This window comes from Lepisosteus platostomus, chromosome 27 (genome assembly GCF_059453375.1).
Source record: "Lepisosteus platostomus isolate fLepPlt1 chromosome 27, fLepPlt1.hap1, whole genome shotgun sequence".
Lineage (NCBI taxonomy): Eukaryota > Metazoa > Chordata > Actinopteri > Semionotiformes > Lepisosteidae > Lepisosteus > Lepisosteus platostomus.
Window position 1 is genome coordinate 3,411,025 of NC_142637.1, and position 17,885 is coordinate 3,428,909.

The following is a 17,885-nucleotide window of genomic DNA, read 5'->3' on the forward strand; positions in this document are numbered from 1 at the left end:
TGGTCGTATACCTGAAGGTTCGTCATCATTCAGGTTCATGTGTGACATGCAAACAGACCAAACCCTAAGTGGATAAAAATGTACAGGACGGTGAACAAAAGTTGTGGATTAATGTAATAAACAGTTTAACAATTAACAGTTTAGGCTGGCCTAAATTACAATTTTAAGTTGGTGTTTATAAAGCCCACCTTCAGGGTTGTGTCACACCTGCTACAAATGATCCTATTATCCTTTTCTGCTCGGTTTCATCTATTACTGTGTACCTTTCTGCGTTTTCTGTCTGATCCTGATCAAACAATTTGGCACGAGAAGGATCACCTTCTGAAAATAACTTGGAAATATTGCCTGGCAGGGAAATCAGATTAGCTTTGGAGTCTTACGAAACCCTCAGTACAGCTCTGACATCTCTTTTCCTGGTACTTCAGATTTAAAATGGCAAACTAATAGCATCTTAAACAGGAGCAACTGAAGAATCGCTGCCAGAAATCTTAATTAAAATAGTCATCAAACATGCTCCACTGTCATTGTGACTTGTTAGCACCCTTATGGCAGCACAGAGGGCTGTACTTGCTCTATGCCTTATCCGGTCATCTTCAGAGAGACTTGAAATTTGGTACAGAAGGGATGTGAGCAAAATTTGTAAAAAAAAAAGAGGAAAAAAGTAACGAAAAGATGACAAAAGGGCTCACCATCTCTCAGGTCAGACTGCATCTGTGCAGTCAGTTTAGAGACTGGAGTCATAGATAGGACGTAGGACTAGGACTCTCCCTCTCTTTAACAGCTGAGACACCCCTCTGGGCAGCCATTACCCCCCCAAAAAAAACATTTTACTGACAGCCACAGACAGATCTCTCCGTTTGGTCTTTTTTGTGTTGTTGTTTTTCTTCTTCTTTACTGACAAAGCAAAACTTCCAACTGACACCACATACACAACATGCAGGAGACCAGCTGCAAAACTGCAAAGATTTTTACATCAATCACAGACTTTTAGAGACTGGTAGAAAACCAAAAACAAAACAAAAACTCCAGAAATAACTCCATTACACTTGCCTCCTATTGCTTTGACTGGGAAGGTCACTGTCATTATCCCTCTCGCTCGAGTCTGATTTAATCCACCTGATTGATTTCACGACTGCAATAAGTTGCACTTTCTTGATGCTGGAAAAACATTCTTCAGTCATTCTATTGACTATGTGAAAGAAAAAGGTCTCTCTACATAGGATTTCATCACCTGCACTCACAGAAAACCAGCTCACGTCTTTATCATGGGGGTGTGTGCTTAAAATTGCAATAAATCCATTCCATTTTAAAGCTTTCAATTTAAAAATTTGCATACTAGATACTTCCTAGTAGGGTTTTCAGTTCAAAACTTTTCACATAAGGGAAAGTCTCCCCAGGGTATGAGAAGATCAGACAGCTCTCTAAAGCAACACAGTATAAGACATTTCTTTTTCATAATTTATTCCAGATCCTGACCTACTTATGAATAACACTTTCAGTCTTATCAATGGGCTTTAATTGTCCCTTGAGATCTACTAGTGCTGAAACTAAAATATCATCTGATTTTGTCTTAGAAAGGGAAATGGACAAGTTGGCTTTTCTTTATTTCCCTTCAGACTAGGTCACTCACAGAACCAAGATATGTTTGTGTTTCAGCAGAGGAATAAGTCATCACTGACTGCTGCATATAATCTTTTCATCCACAATTCTGTAAAAAAAAAAAACTAATTTCCCAACAGCCACAAATAGCTTAAACATAAAAAATACTTGCAATCATGAGATCATGAAGCTATTGGCAATTCCCCTGATGAAAGACTTCAATTAAAAACAACAGACGGTGCCGAATGACAAATTATTCAAGGGTTTAAGTGAGCTACAAGGATTTTGCCTGTTCGTAAAACACTGAAAATGATTTACTGTACTAATTGTTTAATAATTTGCTTCACGGAGAAGATGCTAAAGATGCTAGGAAAGAAACCCCATCATCTACTGTGGGCCAAGAGGTTTCTTTTTAGATTATTTTTTACAAGATGGTTCATTTTAAATCATAACATTCAGCTTAAGGCTATTCTGAATACAATGGTCACCTTTTTGTTACAGCTATGTTTCATGTTGTCACTTGGTTTTCTTTTTTTTTTTCAAATCACACATGATAGAAGAGTTTTCTGGTTTTCATTCCCACTACACTCCTCAAAAATGACTTGCCCTCTTTTGTTCTCAAAAGAGAAACAGACTCAGATTCCAAAACCCAATCTGCCCAAATCTTTTTTTTCCAACCTGTATTCATTTCATCATTTTCATCTGGAATCGTATGGCATTTGTTGCATAGTGTGTTTAAGCCCAATTTATTAAAGCAATTCCAAAACAGTTAATATTGTTAAGCTAGATAAGGTAATTAAAGTAAGTGATTACAGCTGAAAGTGCCCAACTTATTGCATCATGAAAGGGCAGCAGTCAATTACATTGTTCAGTTTTCCCTTGTAAGACCATCACACATCAACTCCAGATGTCCTGTCCCAGTCCACTGACAGCTGTATTGTAATTCATGTTCCATTGGAATAGATTCACATGTGAAGCCTGATGCCACATCAAAGGTAAAGTCAGGGAGCTGCAGACTCATCCAACAAGCTGCCTCTTAAGGAAGCAGTTATTCCCTGAAATTGTCAGGGAAGTTCAGTCCAAGTGTCTGAATTTCTTTAAAAATGACCAGAACTGGGAACGCAAAGAGTCCAGCTCAAAATAAAACTTTTAAAAAAAAAAGTCTGAGTCTTCTTCTGTTAAAAAAACCACCAACGTGCTACTTGACAATCAAGAATGAACGGAAGGACCGCCACTACAAAACAAAGGCCAAAGATTTCTTCATGAGAAAAGAAAGCAGTTCAATAAACGCCTATTACAAATGCATTTAAAACAACCGAATACTGACAGAAAGGTCTAGTATGGCTCCAGCTGTGCTCATATTCCTTAGAGAGACAATATGAGGATGAATGTGTATTTTGTTTTACTTTGTGTGTTTATTCAAAGGTGTAATGCGGCACCAAACCTTTCCCTTAAGGGTTTTTAAAGTTTGCCCAGAGCCACGTCTATTTTTGTACTTTGCACCAAAACCTGAATCAGAAACAGCATCTTTCCCTCAGGCACGTCTCCTTAACTTAATAATTTCCGTTTCGGGGCGTCCGCTGCATGGCCTGGCCAGACGACGATCGGTATTTCCCATGCAGAGCGCGTATTCCTGATCACTTTGGTGCAAAGTTCTCCCTGCTGAGCGGGAGACCGCCTGTGATTTCCAGAGGTTTAGTTGCCCTCCTTGTACCGCCACCCCGCCTGCAGTTTCCTGTAGAAGGGGTCTTGCTCGGTCTGAGGAGGGGCGATGTCCCGCTCCTGCCCCAGGTGGGGCTGTTTCCGGCGGAGGGTGGATTCCCGGCTCCGGGTTTCGGAAGCCAGGTCCGAGTGGGCCGCGGGCTCCAGGTCGGGGTCGCTGGCGGAGGATCCTGGGGAGACGCTCTTGACCGGCCGGTAGCCGCGGCTGGCCTCCCGGTTGAGGTCGTTGAGTTCGTAGCCCTCGCGGATCTCCGAGGCGCTGCCGTTGGCGCTGCCCTTCCACTCCCAGGGGCTGCCGTTGCCCGAGGGGACGTGGACCACCGGGTGGTGGGGGGCGTGGGCGTCGACGGTGACGATGCTGGAGCTGTCCCGCTCGGAAGGGGGCCGGTAGTGGGGCGACTCGGAGCTGGTCGAGGTGGCCGACGAGGAGGTCTCGGAGGATTTGGGGGAGATGGTGACCATGCCCTGCTGCTTGGACATGGCGATGACCTGCATGATCCGCGGCTGGTTGGCGGCGCGCAGGGAGCCGGGGGCGGGGATGGGCCCGCCCGTCTTCTCGGCGATGGAAATCCACTTGGCACGGGCGCCCGAGCAACTTTTGGGGGACACTGGGGGGGCTTCCTCGGGGATGTGCACCAGCTGGGGTGCTCCTGGCCTGGGTGGGATCACCACCCTGGCGCCTACGCCGCCGGCACCGGTGCCGGCCCGGCTGGCCTGGACTGTGGGATACAAGGAAGAGGGCATCACCAGCTCTTCCTCCCCGCCGTCGTCTCCCGAATCCGAGCCATCCATGCTTCCCTCTCGTCCCTCTTCCCCTCTCAGGCTCATGCTCCTAAGCTCCATGGACTTCTGCTTCCACTCGGAGACCAGCTGCTTGGAGCGGAGAGGGTCCAGGGGCACGTGGATGGTCATGTGCCTGCGGGCTGGGTCTTCAGCGGAGGGGGTGTTGACCCGCGGCAGGGTGTTGCTGAAGGTCACCATGTTCTCTTTACCCATAGGGCTGCGGGGCGCCAGGAGCTCTACGTCCACGCTCGCCCGCTTCAGACTGCCCAGGGACACCTTTTCACGAGGCACCTGCCTGTTCATCCCGTCCAGGCGCTGGGGAGCCGACAGCTCGTCGTTGCTCTCTGAGGCGTGGCCCTTGTGGTACACTGAATCGTGCCCCCGCTGAGTCAGGGCCCGCAGGGCATCCTTGGGTGGGGGACGGGCAGGCCGGCGGGCGGCGTCTTCAGAGGATTTGAAATTGGCAACAGCGTGGAAAGCCTGCAAGGAGGGGAGAGAAGAGATCTGGCTCAGCCGCGATGATTGATGGTCAATCTGATTGCCCACTATCAGAACTTTTGAATCCCATCCTGTACTTTGTCTATGAAATCCATCATTACAGTGCTCTTTTATTCAGTGACCCTAATAAAAGAGAAAAACATGGTTCCTATGTTTTAAAAACCTTAAAAGATGCCAGACAAGCTCATCGGTGGTGATGTGACAAAATGCTCTGTCATACAGTTTAGTTATTAATTAGTGAAGGTGTTCTGGTGCCTTTTGATTCTACTTCCTGTGTACCTTAAGGACATATCATCATAATTAAACACTGGGTCACTTCACTTGTACTTGCCCTGTGATGGACTGGTGCCCCATTCAGGATGTAAGTAAGATGCATGTATAATGAAAAAAAAAACTATAAATTAATAAAGTAAAATTTACAATCAGTTTTCCAGATTTACTCGGTTAATCACTGTGGGAATAACCAATAACTTAGATCTACTGCACCTAAGCCTGGCTAGTCTACATTGATGTCCTGACAGAAGGAGCTCAGATTCCCTGTTCAAGGAGTGGTCATGACAGTCAGTGATTAAACTGTCCTTCTGCACTGGGGGATGGAGATGTCTGCCCGCTGCAGCTGTTGTGCTATGCTGCGCTACTCCCCCGACTGCCAGGTAAAGACTCACCAAGTAGGCAGCGATGCCTGCTCCAATGAGAAACCCCACATACACGTCAATGGGGTGGCTGCGGTACTGGGTAATCTGGGTCAGGCCCGTGAGTCCGGCCGCGATGGCAAAGGCGAAGACCAAAACTGGCTTCAGCAACTTGGTGCTGTCCGAGATCGTCGAGTTGAAATACATCTGAGGGCGAGAGAAGTGAAAACTTAATGACCAAGCCAATGACTGCACAGTAAGAACCTGCAAAAACACCCATCATAGCCAAGTCGGCAACCAATCAAAACTTATGATGTCATGAATGTCAACCCCCTGAAATGTCAACAGTCTCAAGATGGTTGTTACAGTTGCTGCAGGTTATCATCACATAAAGGTGCAATGTTGTTCAACCTCTGAAACTAATCTGCTCGTCGTCTGCCTTTCTTGCTAGTAAAGTGAGGGGAAGCAAGTATACTGTGCTGCCGGTTAAGAACTTGTTGCTAACTGTTCGTTAAATTACAGTTAAAGAGGATTGAAATGTGTGTTAATTGAAAGTTACCACACCGGTGAATGGACAGCCACAGTGAATATGGTTCCAGAAGTGCTGAGAAAGACTAATATCTTTGTCAGGAAAATAAGGCTGTGTGTTCAATGAAGATGACCAATTTTACTACATTCCCACAGTATTTCACTCTCGTTCCATATACTGTACACAGTTCATTTGCATTGCATTATGTGTTGATGAAACCTGAAACGGGGTAAAATTTGTATGAAAGACCAAATATTTTTTTCTTGCCGATTCAGACAGATCTGGACAGGTGAACAGGTGAACAGGCGAACAGGCCAAAGACAACGGACAAGACAGCCTGACAGTACTTACTGACACATAGACAGCAGCAAAGGCAGAGAGAGTGGCATGCTGGGAAGGGAAAGTCTTCCTGTGGTAAAAAAAGAGGCTGTATTAAGAATTGCTGGGGAGAGAGAGCCAATACAATCAATCTGTATTTCAAACAAATGCTAATATTCATTATTTTCAAACCACCGCTGAACTGATCCTCAACAAGTCAATGCCAAGTGAATAAGAAAAACTCAGGAGTTAGGAGTTAGTCAAGTACAACTGATACGAGTGTGAGCAAACCTATGGTTAATGCAGAATCTGTGCTGAGGGTGTATACCATCTGATAGCATCAATTAGAATACCTGCAGTGCACACATGACAAACCCTTGCAGCAAGCAAGCAGCAGGCTGGCAGAACAGTGTCGAACACAGCTGGCTGCCCATGCCCTGGGATAAAACTGCTGAATAGCAGAGCTGCACTTTTGATAAGCTGTGGATATATTCTTCATTAAGACCATTCTTGGCATGTAAGCAAGCTTTTGTGCATTGTGGAATTATAGGCAGAAACCCCAATTTCAAGGACTTGACAAGGCTATGAGATGGTACTCCTCTTAGTAAGGTACGCTGACAGCACATTTAAGTACCCCTGAGAGGGTGCATAATGTGACCATCTTAGCATAATATCACTGGAGATGATAGTGTTTTACATTGTGACAGCTCATAACCCCAGAACCCGATTTAATTAATATCATTCAGCACTGTGAAAAATGTAAATATCTGCATCTTTAGCTACTGTATATCAGAACTGCTGTGTCACTTCAAAGACTTACAGCAGCACTGTAATATGTCAGATTTCAATTAGATTCATTTCGTCATATCCCAAGTCACGATAGCACGGGTACAGTTCTCTGTATGATTTTTTTGCTGAAATGTTTTCAAAGTGTGGATATTAGTGCCTATAAAAAACACAATAAATGTGATCAAATGGCTCATATTATGAAGATAGTGCACCCGGTGTATCAGCTGTATCTGAAGCAGAAGGCTGTAGCAGTTACCTGGCAGTGAGGATGGCGTGCTGGTCTTGCCCAGAGCAGATGTCCCGAGTGATGTAGGGGTTGGTGTCGCAGGAAATGCCTGGCAGGGTGTAGTTGGGTTTGCAGACAGTCAGGAAGAATGGAGCATGATAACCTGTGGCTAACTGGATCACATCAGTCACCAGGGCTGTGGCACAGAGCCCAAAAACATGCACACCTGGGAGAGAAGGACAGATAACAGTGATAACTCCATGTCTGGAGGGCTGGCAGACACATTATGGGAAGTTTCTTATCTTCTAACTTCAAAGAAATAAATCAGACATAAAACCAGACCAGAAAATAATGAACCCTCTAAGGAAGTACAACATCTACAGCAGTTCATTTTTTCCTAACCTTTTTCCGGAAACTGGAGTCTATCGAAGTTCCTACCCAACCCACAGGGCCACGAAGATCCGGCCAAGTTAGAATAGCTGAGAGAGAACATGCAAGCTCCCCCTAGACTGGTGCTCCAAGCTGGAATTGTGTGGACCCTGGGGCTGTGAGGCAGCAGTGCTGATCACCACACCACCATGATGCCCATGGCAATTCATTTATCCAGTTTATTGTATTGATAATGATGACAAAAAATACAACATTGCAATATTGTAAAGGTACATTTTTCTTATATATATTTACACATGTTCCAATAACAGGTTGTACAGAATTTGTATAATTATAAATCTTATAATGTGCTTTAATGTGATGGTCTGTACTACATAAAGACATGCAGTCATTCGTGCATACATGCATACATTGATATTGTTTGTCTATGCAGATGCAGATATTGTTATCTACATCTCTAATGTCCATTTGACTTTGGACATAGGGTTACAGAGGCTTGAGGGAGGGTCTCCTTACCCACGAAGCGTACTGTTCTCCGCAGGAAGGAGTTAAAATTGCAGCCCCCCGCGTTGATGCTGCCCTCAGCTCCAGGCCGCAGCTTCAGGCGGGACTGCATGCAGTAGACCAGGCCCTCTCCCATCATGATCTGGCAGAGAAGAACACAGCACGCAGCCCGGAGGACTCAGTTAGGGTAAGGACGGTTTGCATTATCCGTTAAACGATTTGTCTCTTTCATGGCAGGTTAGCAGCCGGCGCCTTAGTAGCTTCAACTGACCTGCCACTAGAAGCCACTTAGTCCTGTATTGTGTAAATAGACTCACGTGAGGTGAATTAGTCAATCAGATACCTGGTGATGGCTTTAATCCAGAATAGCTTTGAACAGGGATTCACGTCGCTGATTGTTAGAGTAGATGTTTCTTTTGTGCGTACGTTGAAGGACTTTACTCAAATAAATTATCTTGGCACAGTATACTTCTTTCTTTCCGGTGTGGTTTGTCCGTGCACTTAGGTCTCATGAGCTATGTGAGGAGAAGTAGGCCTGTCACACGTCTTATTCCCAGAAACCCAGGTGCGGTTGTTCTCTACTTTATTCGGCTCGTGTGTGCGCGGAAAACTCTGCCCTGTTCTTGTTATCTACACGACACTAGAGAGTTGGGGGGGGGGGATTCGGCCGGCTTCTGGCCCAGGGTGTGGGCAGGTACTCACGGAGGCAGCGGGGCCGGCGAAGGCCAGGCTGAGCAGCATGAGGAGGGGGATGAGCTCGTCGCCGCCCTCCACGTAGGGCATGCTCAGGGAGCGGTCGTGGCACCGGAAGCCCACCTGAGCCGGCTGCAGGAGGTCCGTGAGCTCCAGGAAATACAGGGACACCATGGAGGAGGCCACGATCGGGAGCTGACAGAGAGAGAATGTCAGGAGGGTGAGGCTCTTTCATAAACCCCCTCCCTTCAATTACTGCCACAGTCACTGGGGCAGGGATCTCCATCCCTGTTCTCAAAGAGCCCCAGTGCGGTTACTCTTATAGTTCACCCTAGATCAGCCATTATTTGAAGATTAGGAACACTTGCATCCATCCATTTTCTAAGCGCTTCATCCAGTATAGGGTCATGGGAAAGCAATCAATGGGCACCAGGGAGGAGTTGGGAACACTCGTTTAAACAATTGATCTGTTAAGCAGGTAATGATTCAATGAGGAACTTCAAGTAGGTAGTTGCATCACCATGTGCAGGCTGTAAGGGGCAAGTAAAGGTTTATTCCATGGCGAAACGAAAAGAGACACAATATCTTGGCTGTGGAACCTTCTTCAGGTGCTTCTTCTGGTGTCACTTTCTTCAGGTGAAGCTCAGTGGGCTTAACCACTGTATTTGTATGCCCGTATGCTTCCTCACAGTGCTGGGGCTGTGAGTTCAAACCTGGATCTGGGACACTATCTGCGTGGTGTTTGGATATTCTCCCCAGGTGCGTGTGGATTTTACTCTGGGTGCTCCTGTTGCCTTACACAGTCCAAAGACATACTGGCAGGTTACTTGGCATCTGGGAAAACCGGCCTTGGTGTGAGTGTGTCTGTGTGTGCCCTGCAATGGACTGGCATCCCTTCCAGGCTGTACCCTGCCTTGCGCCAGTTGCTTACCAAGACAGTCTGTGGCTCCCCCATGACCCTGAATTGGAAAAAGCTGTTAGAAATGGATGGATGGGTGTTCAGTGAGGACCCCAGAGTCTGAAGGATTCTGATTTTTGTTCTCAATGAGCTCTAAGTTACTCAATTGAACCCACACCTCTTTAACTACTAGTAGTAAAATTGTTCCAGGCCCGTAGAGATAAAGTGTACCTACAAGACCTGCAGGACTGAGGCTCACCAGGACCAGAGACCTGGTCGCCCTGCACTAGGGGGGCTGAAAGTATGAGAAGAGCAAAAGATTTCATAAAGAAAAGAAAGAGAAGCATCCCAGAGGGTGATCCTGACTGTGGGAAGACACTCTGAGCTCTGAAACACTCAGAGAGAAATTGGAAGACATTATAATTTTAACTGCAGCAAGAACAGTAAGGTTCTTAGCTCAGGTTCTGTAGTTAATGGCAGGATGCCACTAGAATCAACACCCCTGCCCATGCTGATAGAGGGGCGACTGACATGGGTTTATTACTTTTATCTAACAAAATTCATTTTGTTATTACTAGAGAGACAAAGAAAAGAGAATGTCTAAACAACACGGCCCCACAAATCAATTTAAGCATTACAGCTTGCAATAAACCGGACTATAACTCAAGAGATCACCATAAAACAGATTCTCACTCCTTCTGGTGGATAGTGATACCCGTATCGCCACCTAATGTGTATTGTCTTCAACTGCTCCAAAATAGTGCCCACGGTCCAGTTTGTTGAACAAATTTATCTTCTACTTGGTGAACCAGGCCTGTGGTCCCTTATCTGAATACGTATATGGATTTACAGTCTAGGATCTACAGTAAAAAAATGCCTTGCTTGAGAGGATAAAGAAGATAATACCTACACCTTCAGGTTTTCTTAATAAATAAAGGAGATGTCCAAAACAGAAGTTGAAGTAAAAGAAATGGCACCATTTAGCCATGAAGGGCTTGGAACTTGTTTATCATTCTGCTTTGCAATGCTCAATGCGTTATGATTATATTGTGGCAGGAAGAGAAAGGTGACCTTGCATTGCTTTTATTCAATATTTAAGGCTTTCGGTGCCATTTTTAGAGTTCCTTAAATATTAAATAAAGGTAAAAGTGAGTTCCTTGGAGTTAAGCCTTCAAGGAGCCTTTAAACAACCCACAATCCTTCCATCCATCCTTCCATTTTCTATCTGCTTTATCCAGCACAGGAAGCTGGAGCCTGTTCCAGTAAGCAACAGGCGCAAAGCAGGAGAAACCCAGACACACAGACACACACATAGGCACAAACTCACAAACATCAAGGCGAGGTTTCCACCCAAAAATCACAATACCCGTATGTCCTCGGATTGTGGGAGGAAACTGAGCACCCAGAGCAAACCCCCATAAATAAGGGGAGTGCATACAAAAAAGCAGGCCAGGAACTGCACCAAGGTTCCCAGCATTGCAAGGCAGGAATGCTGACCACCACATCTGGCTGCTGCCACAACTCACCATCATTAACTGCATTCTGAAACAATGCTGCAGTGTAGATCAGAAGGCTACCCACCTCCACAAAATAGAAGCATGGCAGAAGTGTCAAGCTGTCTTTGGGAGGCTTCTTTTTGGGCTTGTCTTTAGGAGAAATCATGGCGATGTCCAGCAAGGATCAATCTGAAACCACAAATCTAGTTATACGCCATCCACCAGCTCATCTACAAGCGCACCAGGAAGAGCTCACACAACATGTCTGCAAATCCACCCTGCTATGATTCTGTGTTCAGAATTTCCTTCATATTTCGAAATTGCATACTCACTGCAATGCTCCTCTGAAAAGCGGCTCTGGCTAGAACTTTTAAAACTGATGCAGACAAAGGGAGACAATGTACATAAAACACTTCAAGACATTGATAATGTGTCTTTGCATTAATCTGCTGTACTCCATGTGTAGGCACACGTAATGTGTTTTTACATACATTCCCACCTGTGAATAGTGATGCAGGCACCATTACACAATCCTGAAGAGGCCTACAAATATTCATCTTGCAAGGTATAGAGAAAGTCAGAAAAAGCTAAATGTCATTGTGTTTTTGCATGGTAAAGGTGGCAAGAGGCAGCATGGCCTGTATCCCTCAGGGAGTCTGGGACTATATGATGACCTGAGTTTGATCCCAAATTGGACAGTGATAACCCCTCAGTCCCTGACATGGGCAGCTGACGGCTTTCTTTACACTGAGCAGTCATTAACGAAACGGACTGCATTACTAGGTATTACCCTCCTGACTATTATCTTCTAATCCTGCCAGCTGAGACCTAATTAAGATGTCAGAGAGGTAGGAGGTATAAAGAAAATGAGATTCTGAAACAACAAAAGCAGAAATGACCCACCAAAAAGGGCAACGTTTCGCACTGTTGTAAGGCCTTTCTCTAACAATTATTTTTATGAGTGTACTTTGCTTAAATTTCATTAAAATTATTTGATGAGAAATGCAAAAACAAAACAAAAAGTGAGACATCAAATCAGGACCATCCTTTCCATTTTCATGAGCATATTACGAAGTCATTTAAAATAGACTGCTGCTGATCCAAATGTGGAGCAGGAGGTAAACACGTTTCCAAAGCCCGGTAAGGTAGGTCTGCCCGTGACATGACAATTTGAGCCCCTGAGAAGTGTTCACACCACAGGAGCTCGTGAGTGTCAGAACGATTTGGAGTGAGAAAAGACAAAGCAGTCTGGAGAGTATTCCCCATACCCTCAGAGCATGCTTATGAGAACAAAGGGAATTATTTGAATGACAGGGAGGAAATTCAGCTCACTGAAGACTCTAAGCCCCTTGAAGGCTTTTTCTAAGATCTATAAAAGCAATTCTACAGGCATAAGGGCATTCCGTCCATTAAGACTTGCTTCGTTTCCTTTGAGCTACTTTACAAGAACAAAAGATGAGATTCGCACAAGATGAAAACATTGCTTTTCCCAAGCAGGATATGGGAGCTGACACCCCAAAGTGCTAGTTGATTAAACACACAAAGATGTTTCTATAGGAAAAGAAGGCCTTTCTATCCACTGAGGCTTGTTTGTCTTTCAAGAGTGAGCTGGGGAGTTAAACAAAGTCAGGCCTTTTGCCTGAAAGCACTGGCTTGCCTATTGTAGGTGGAAGCAAATGAACAAAGAGGGAAGTGGAGCACAGAGACAGAAGGAGAGGAACATTTTCCTTCAAAGAAGAAGGGAAAAGTGGCTTCTCTTCCAAAGACACCGTGTGGTGAAGGAGAGATATTTTTCAGCTGAATTCCCTTTACCACTTAACTTACAAAAGTGGTTGAGGCAATGTCCTGTTAGCCTCTTAAGAAAATTAATAACCTCAAGAAACTCAAGAGCAGAATCTATAAAAGGTACCCCCTACCTGCTCCTACAACTTATTTACGCTAGCTAATAACAAAAATAAAACAAAAACAAACACTTGTCTCAATTCATCTCTCCTCCACAGCTCAGTTCCACAACCCTGATATCCATGTGCCTTTCTCTCCTCCACTTCAGGCTTTGCACATAGAAGCAGCTTTTAAATGGTGCTGCTGTTCTTCAATTATGACTCACCACTTCATGATTGTTATTTACTCATACAGTATGTGCTAAGAAGAAAAGACATTTGCATTCCAGAGGAAAAACACAGGCAAATCTGTAATAAATATGTCTTTAACTCATTACATCTGCTGTCTTTTTCTCTCACTAGCTAACTGTCCTAGAACTTTGATGTGAGAAGAAATGCATGACTTGCAGAGCTCTTTAATAGCCTTCATTCCCACCTCTAACATAAGACAAGTGAGATACCCAGTCTGTTCAATATCCGGCTTCTCCATCACAAACATCTGGCCCCTGATATAGCCAGTCTGTTTAATTCCTAGCCATTGCCTTCATAAAACTCTGCCATACTCAGTCTGTTTTATAGTTCATATCATTGAAGATTTTGGTAATAAACACCTGTCTTGCAGTGCATAATTAAGTCTAGTTATCCTTCCTTTTAGGTGTGCAGACCTGAACACAATGTCCTCGACATGTGGTAACTGTGACATTAAACGATTAATCCATAATGGACTGTAACAGCACAGCAGCCCACGTAAGTACATGATTGTTTCGAGAATGAATATTTGTTGATCGAGTTAATGTGTGATTTGCGAGTGGTTTTGGAAAAAAACATTAGCTACAAGCATTATGAAGTAGAGCATTGTGCAACTATAAATTGTCACCCTTTGATAAGGGGTGCAAGAACATATTTTGGGAACCAAAGGGGTGTAGCCTGCAGTACTGTCCATACCTGTGAAGTATACTCACCAATTCAACTACACTGCACTGGGCAGGAGTGGGATTTGAGCTCTAATTGCATGATACCGAGAAACAATATTGCATCTCTTGCCCCAGGCTACCGTGATCCTAGTGAGCTAGGTGATTTTAGCTCCTACAGTAGTTTCATCTCTGGTGGGTGAGTCAACTTCATTACAACATAAACAATCAAGTTATTACCACTTATACATTGGAACAACGAGAAAAGTAGAGTACTCTCCTGTGTGGTTTTCCATACTTTTGAAATGTAATCCCCCTGCAGATATCCATATTATTTATTAAGTTTATTAGTCACAATGTTCAAATGCTAGTAATGATGAGTTTCACAGATTCACATGGCAATTAAAAGAAAATAACATTTATCACCAGCTCACTAGAGAGCAAATTGAATTTCCGGAAAGACCTGCACCCATTCAAGGCAACTGTTTTAGGGGATATTTATTCTTTAACCATGTTTTGCTTTAAAAGTCGTCACAAATTGAAGCCGACTGATTTGCGTAACGATATAGAAATTAAAATTGTAATGCGTGCTGGAAAACTAGCGAACAGCTTTTCACATGTAGCGGTATGTGGTACCGGTAGCTCGGTATAAAAGCTATGCAGAAGAACTCAAAGAATACATGAACCTGAAACGCAATGAAAGTAACAGAAGAACTAGCACATACTGTAAAAAGAACAAGGAAGAACCACATCACGAACACGGCAAAAAAAAAAAAATCCTGCAGTATAAATCGGCAAAGAGGTGCACTATTTTTCAAACTGTGATGAAAGAAACTCACAAGCCAGTTAGCTTCCTCTCCTACTGCTGCCTCATCTTCACTGACGGAATGCAGACTCCTCTCTGACACACAAGCACATAGCGTATTGAGTCAATCTGAACCCCTCGCTTGACCATGCTTTGTACAAACCACTACCGAGCACGTAGAAACACTGCAATTACCTTCCAAGACTAGACTACACCGCACTAAAGCCTTCCGCGGGGTCACCGCCAATGGAATTGCATCTTAATAAACTGTTGTCTCAGGTCTTTAACAGCGGAAACCTGTCATGAGCTGGAACGGATTTATGAGCAGCGAAAACGAGGGGATGCGGGCTGTGTGTAGGATTCCAGCGAGACAGAGGGGTTAATCTCCTGGCCATCCCGGAATCTGTGGACGGCCACTTCCCAGGCGGGGGACGTGTGATGGGTTTCAATTCTAACCCCACTGCCGTCTCGCCTCTGCCCACTTCGCTCCTGGATCACCTGCGCTTTCCATCGGCTGAGCGACGGGCTGGTCGCAGTGAAGAATATCGCAAAGCAAATGAAGCCCGATCCCTGCCCCTTTTAAACCGTCTGTTCCACTGCAAATCGATACCTGTGCGCTGGAAGTTTTATTTTACGGGCCGCCTCATCTCGGTAACAATTGAAAACAAATTGTTACGTTTTGGTGTCTGCCAAACACATTATCGACTTACTGTACGCCACTTTAACAGTTTGGATAACGTGTTTCACGTTCCTAACTGGAAAAGACCAAAGCTGGCCTTGCAATAAAAAAAAGCATATACTAATTTATTTAGGCTATAAAATCCATAATCATGGTCGTGGATACCCATCACTGCATCAGATCTAAACAAACCATTTCTGAGAATTCAACGAGGCAAGAATGAAGTGTAAAATTGTTACGACGGAATATTGCTGATAACAGTTTGATACCCCCATTCAGTAAAAATAAAGGGAGTGAAATATTTTGAAGAGATAACACCCTTCAATGGCAAAAGTAGGTCAGATCGGCATTCGCTTCAAATGCACTATCGTCCGAAACTATTGTAAACCTGCAGTGTGTGTCCAGCACGCTGTTACAAAGGGCACATCATTTAAAAATAGGAACTGTTCATCCTTCAGCAGAGCACGCTCTAACGGCGTCTGTCAGACAGGCAGGCGTGCGTGCAGGTCTACAGAAATTCGTGACAGAAACAGAAGAAATGTCTCACCTTTATTGTTTTTTGTTTTGTTTCCCCAAACCCGAAGACAAAAACGTCTATCTCATTTAAAACACGAGCAGCTCTCTGCGGTGCGTCCGTCTGCGGCTGTAATCGCTGCTCCCGGTGCCTCTGGTCATCAAGCTGTGCTTTTTTTTTTTCCGCCGAGCCTGGAGAAAGAAACCCCGGCAGGCAGCGGGGTACAAACACAGAGACTAGACCGATTTCCCCGCTTCGCTCTGTCCACTTCGACGGATTATAAAGCCGCCTTGCGGTGTCCGAAGCGAGCAGGGGCTCTCCTGGCTTGCAGCCGTGCCTGGGACTGAAGAGGGGACCGGTGAGCCTGAGTCAGAAGCAAAGGCAGTTGCCCGGCTTGAGCGTGTGGGAGGGGAGATCCAACGCGAGAGTGTGGAAGCAGCACTGCTCAGAACCGGAGCCGAGGCAGTAGGAACACAAAGACCGTGTGAGAAAGAGGGGGGGAGAGGCGGTCTCCCCTCCGCACACCCGTTCTGGAAGTGCACACACACTTTCCCTTTCCCTCGCTCGGATTTCGGCTTGTGGTTTCCATAGAGAAACCCCAGCGCTGCACAGCTCTGAAGACAAAGACATCTAGAGAGAGAGACAGAGAGCTGTAAGGGAAGGGGGGTGCTGGGGGGCGGAGGTCTCCGTCTGTGGTCACAAGAGGCAAGCTGTGCGAAAGCCGATGAATGAACTTAATGAGAAAAAAATTATTGTGGTTTTTCTGCAGACGCCGCAGATATATTCTCTCACGAATTTCCGGCATCCTTTCCTACACTGTGGTTGGTACTGTATGTACTGTAGAGATCAGCCCTTTGAGTTTCTTTAAAGGCTAACATTAATTCGAATTAAATGGTATTATTATTAACTCTGGATTAATATACTCAATGCAGAATTTATTTAAAACTGCAGCACCTGGAGGAAACCCAGGCAAACGCAGGGAGAACATATAAACTCCATGCAAACTTCATGTGACATACATTCACTGACTACACTCTACATTCGTAATCCATACCTAGTGAATCATAGCATAATGATAATCATGGTGCACACCCTACCTCTTGTGACTACCTTACCTCTTGTGTGACCCTGATTGCTGTACACGTAATGCACTTATGGTTTTCTTATGTCACAGAAGGAGGTACTGTGCCAAGTTCAAACATCACAGTAGCTGTCCCTGTACTTGCATGATCTTCCCAAACATGAATAAAAGCATAGTAGTTCCACCACACTTGAAATAAAGTTAAAGTTTTACTGGAGGTCTAAGGGTTAACGTTCCATTTTCAGAGCAGTGGCAGGTGAACAAACTGGTAGTTTTTTCTGTTACCTTAAGAATTGGCATGAAATGGTACAGTAGCTTTAGATAGGAATCTTTTTCCTTTCAGGAGTGTGTTCGATATTGGCACTGATTCCTTTAGGATTGAAAATCAACTATTACCCTTCCTGTAGTATAACTGGCATCTCGAGTTGCCTGGTATGTAGCAGAAATTGCACATTGTTAAAGGCCGTCAGCCAATCAGCTGCCTTTTGTTGCAGACGATTAAAGTATTGTTTTGAGAAGTTGTGGTGTGCAGGTTATGTAGCTTTGTGTGAGAATATACACAGAAATTGGATGTAAACTCTCATACAATGGTAATGTGGTGTTTCACGTTTTTTGAATTGTAGGGTTTTACAGTATATAGGAGTCAGCTCCATTATTACAGTCAGTGGACAGAGTTTTCGTACTGTAAAGAATAAGCTGCATTCTGTATTAATAAGACATTAGGAAGCCTAATATAAATTCTTTAAACTGGAGCAAATAAACATTTAGAAACCAGTGATGTGAAATCCCATTTTATTTACTTTGCATTATGTTCTTATTGCAGAGGTGGCCCCCAGCATCACATTTATACCAATGACAACATTCGTAATACCTGAAACATAACTGCAATCTCACATTCATTCTGAGTGCTGAAGACAGATCCAGCCATTTCTCATTGC

General features: G+C 44.5%; 1 protein-coding gene across 1 annotated transcript; it reads right to left on the minus strand.

The window, feature by feature from the left end:
• Nucleotides 1-225: 225 nt before the first annotated feature.
• Nucleotides 226-16,494, minus strand: plppr3b (phospholipid phosphatase related 3b). Its single transcript, XM_088622045.1, has 8 exons — nucleotides 15,900-16,494; nucleotides 11,163-11,266; nucleotides 8,693-8,878; nucleotides 8,003-8,132; nucleotides 7,127-7,322; nucleotides 6,115-6,172; nucleotides 5,268-5,441; nucleotides 226-4,584 (listed from the first exon to the last, which is right to left on the minus strand). The coding sequence occupies exons 2-8, from the start codon at nucleotides 11,241-11,243 to the stop codon at nucleotides 3,295-3,297; spliced, it is 2,115 nt and encodes a 704-aa protein (XP_088478171.1). The 5' UTR covers nucleotides 11,244-11,266; nucleotides 15,900-16,494; the 3' UTR covers nucleotides 226-3,294.
• Between the last annotated feature and the right edge of the window lie 1,391 nt (nucleotides 16,495-17,885).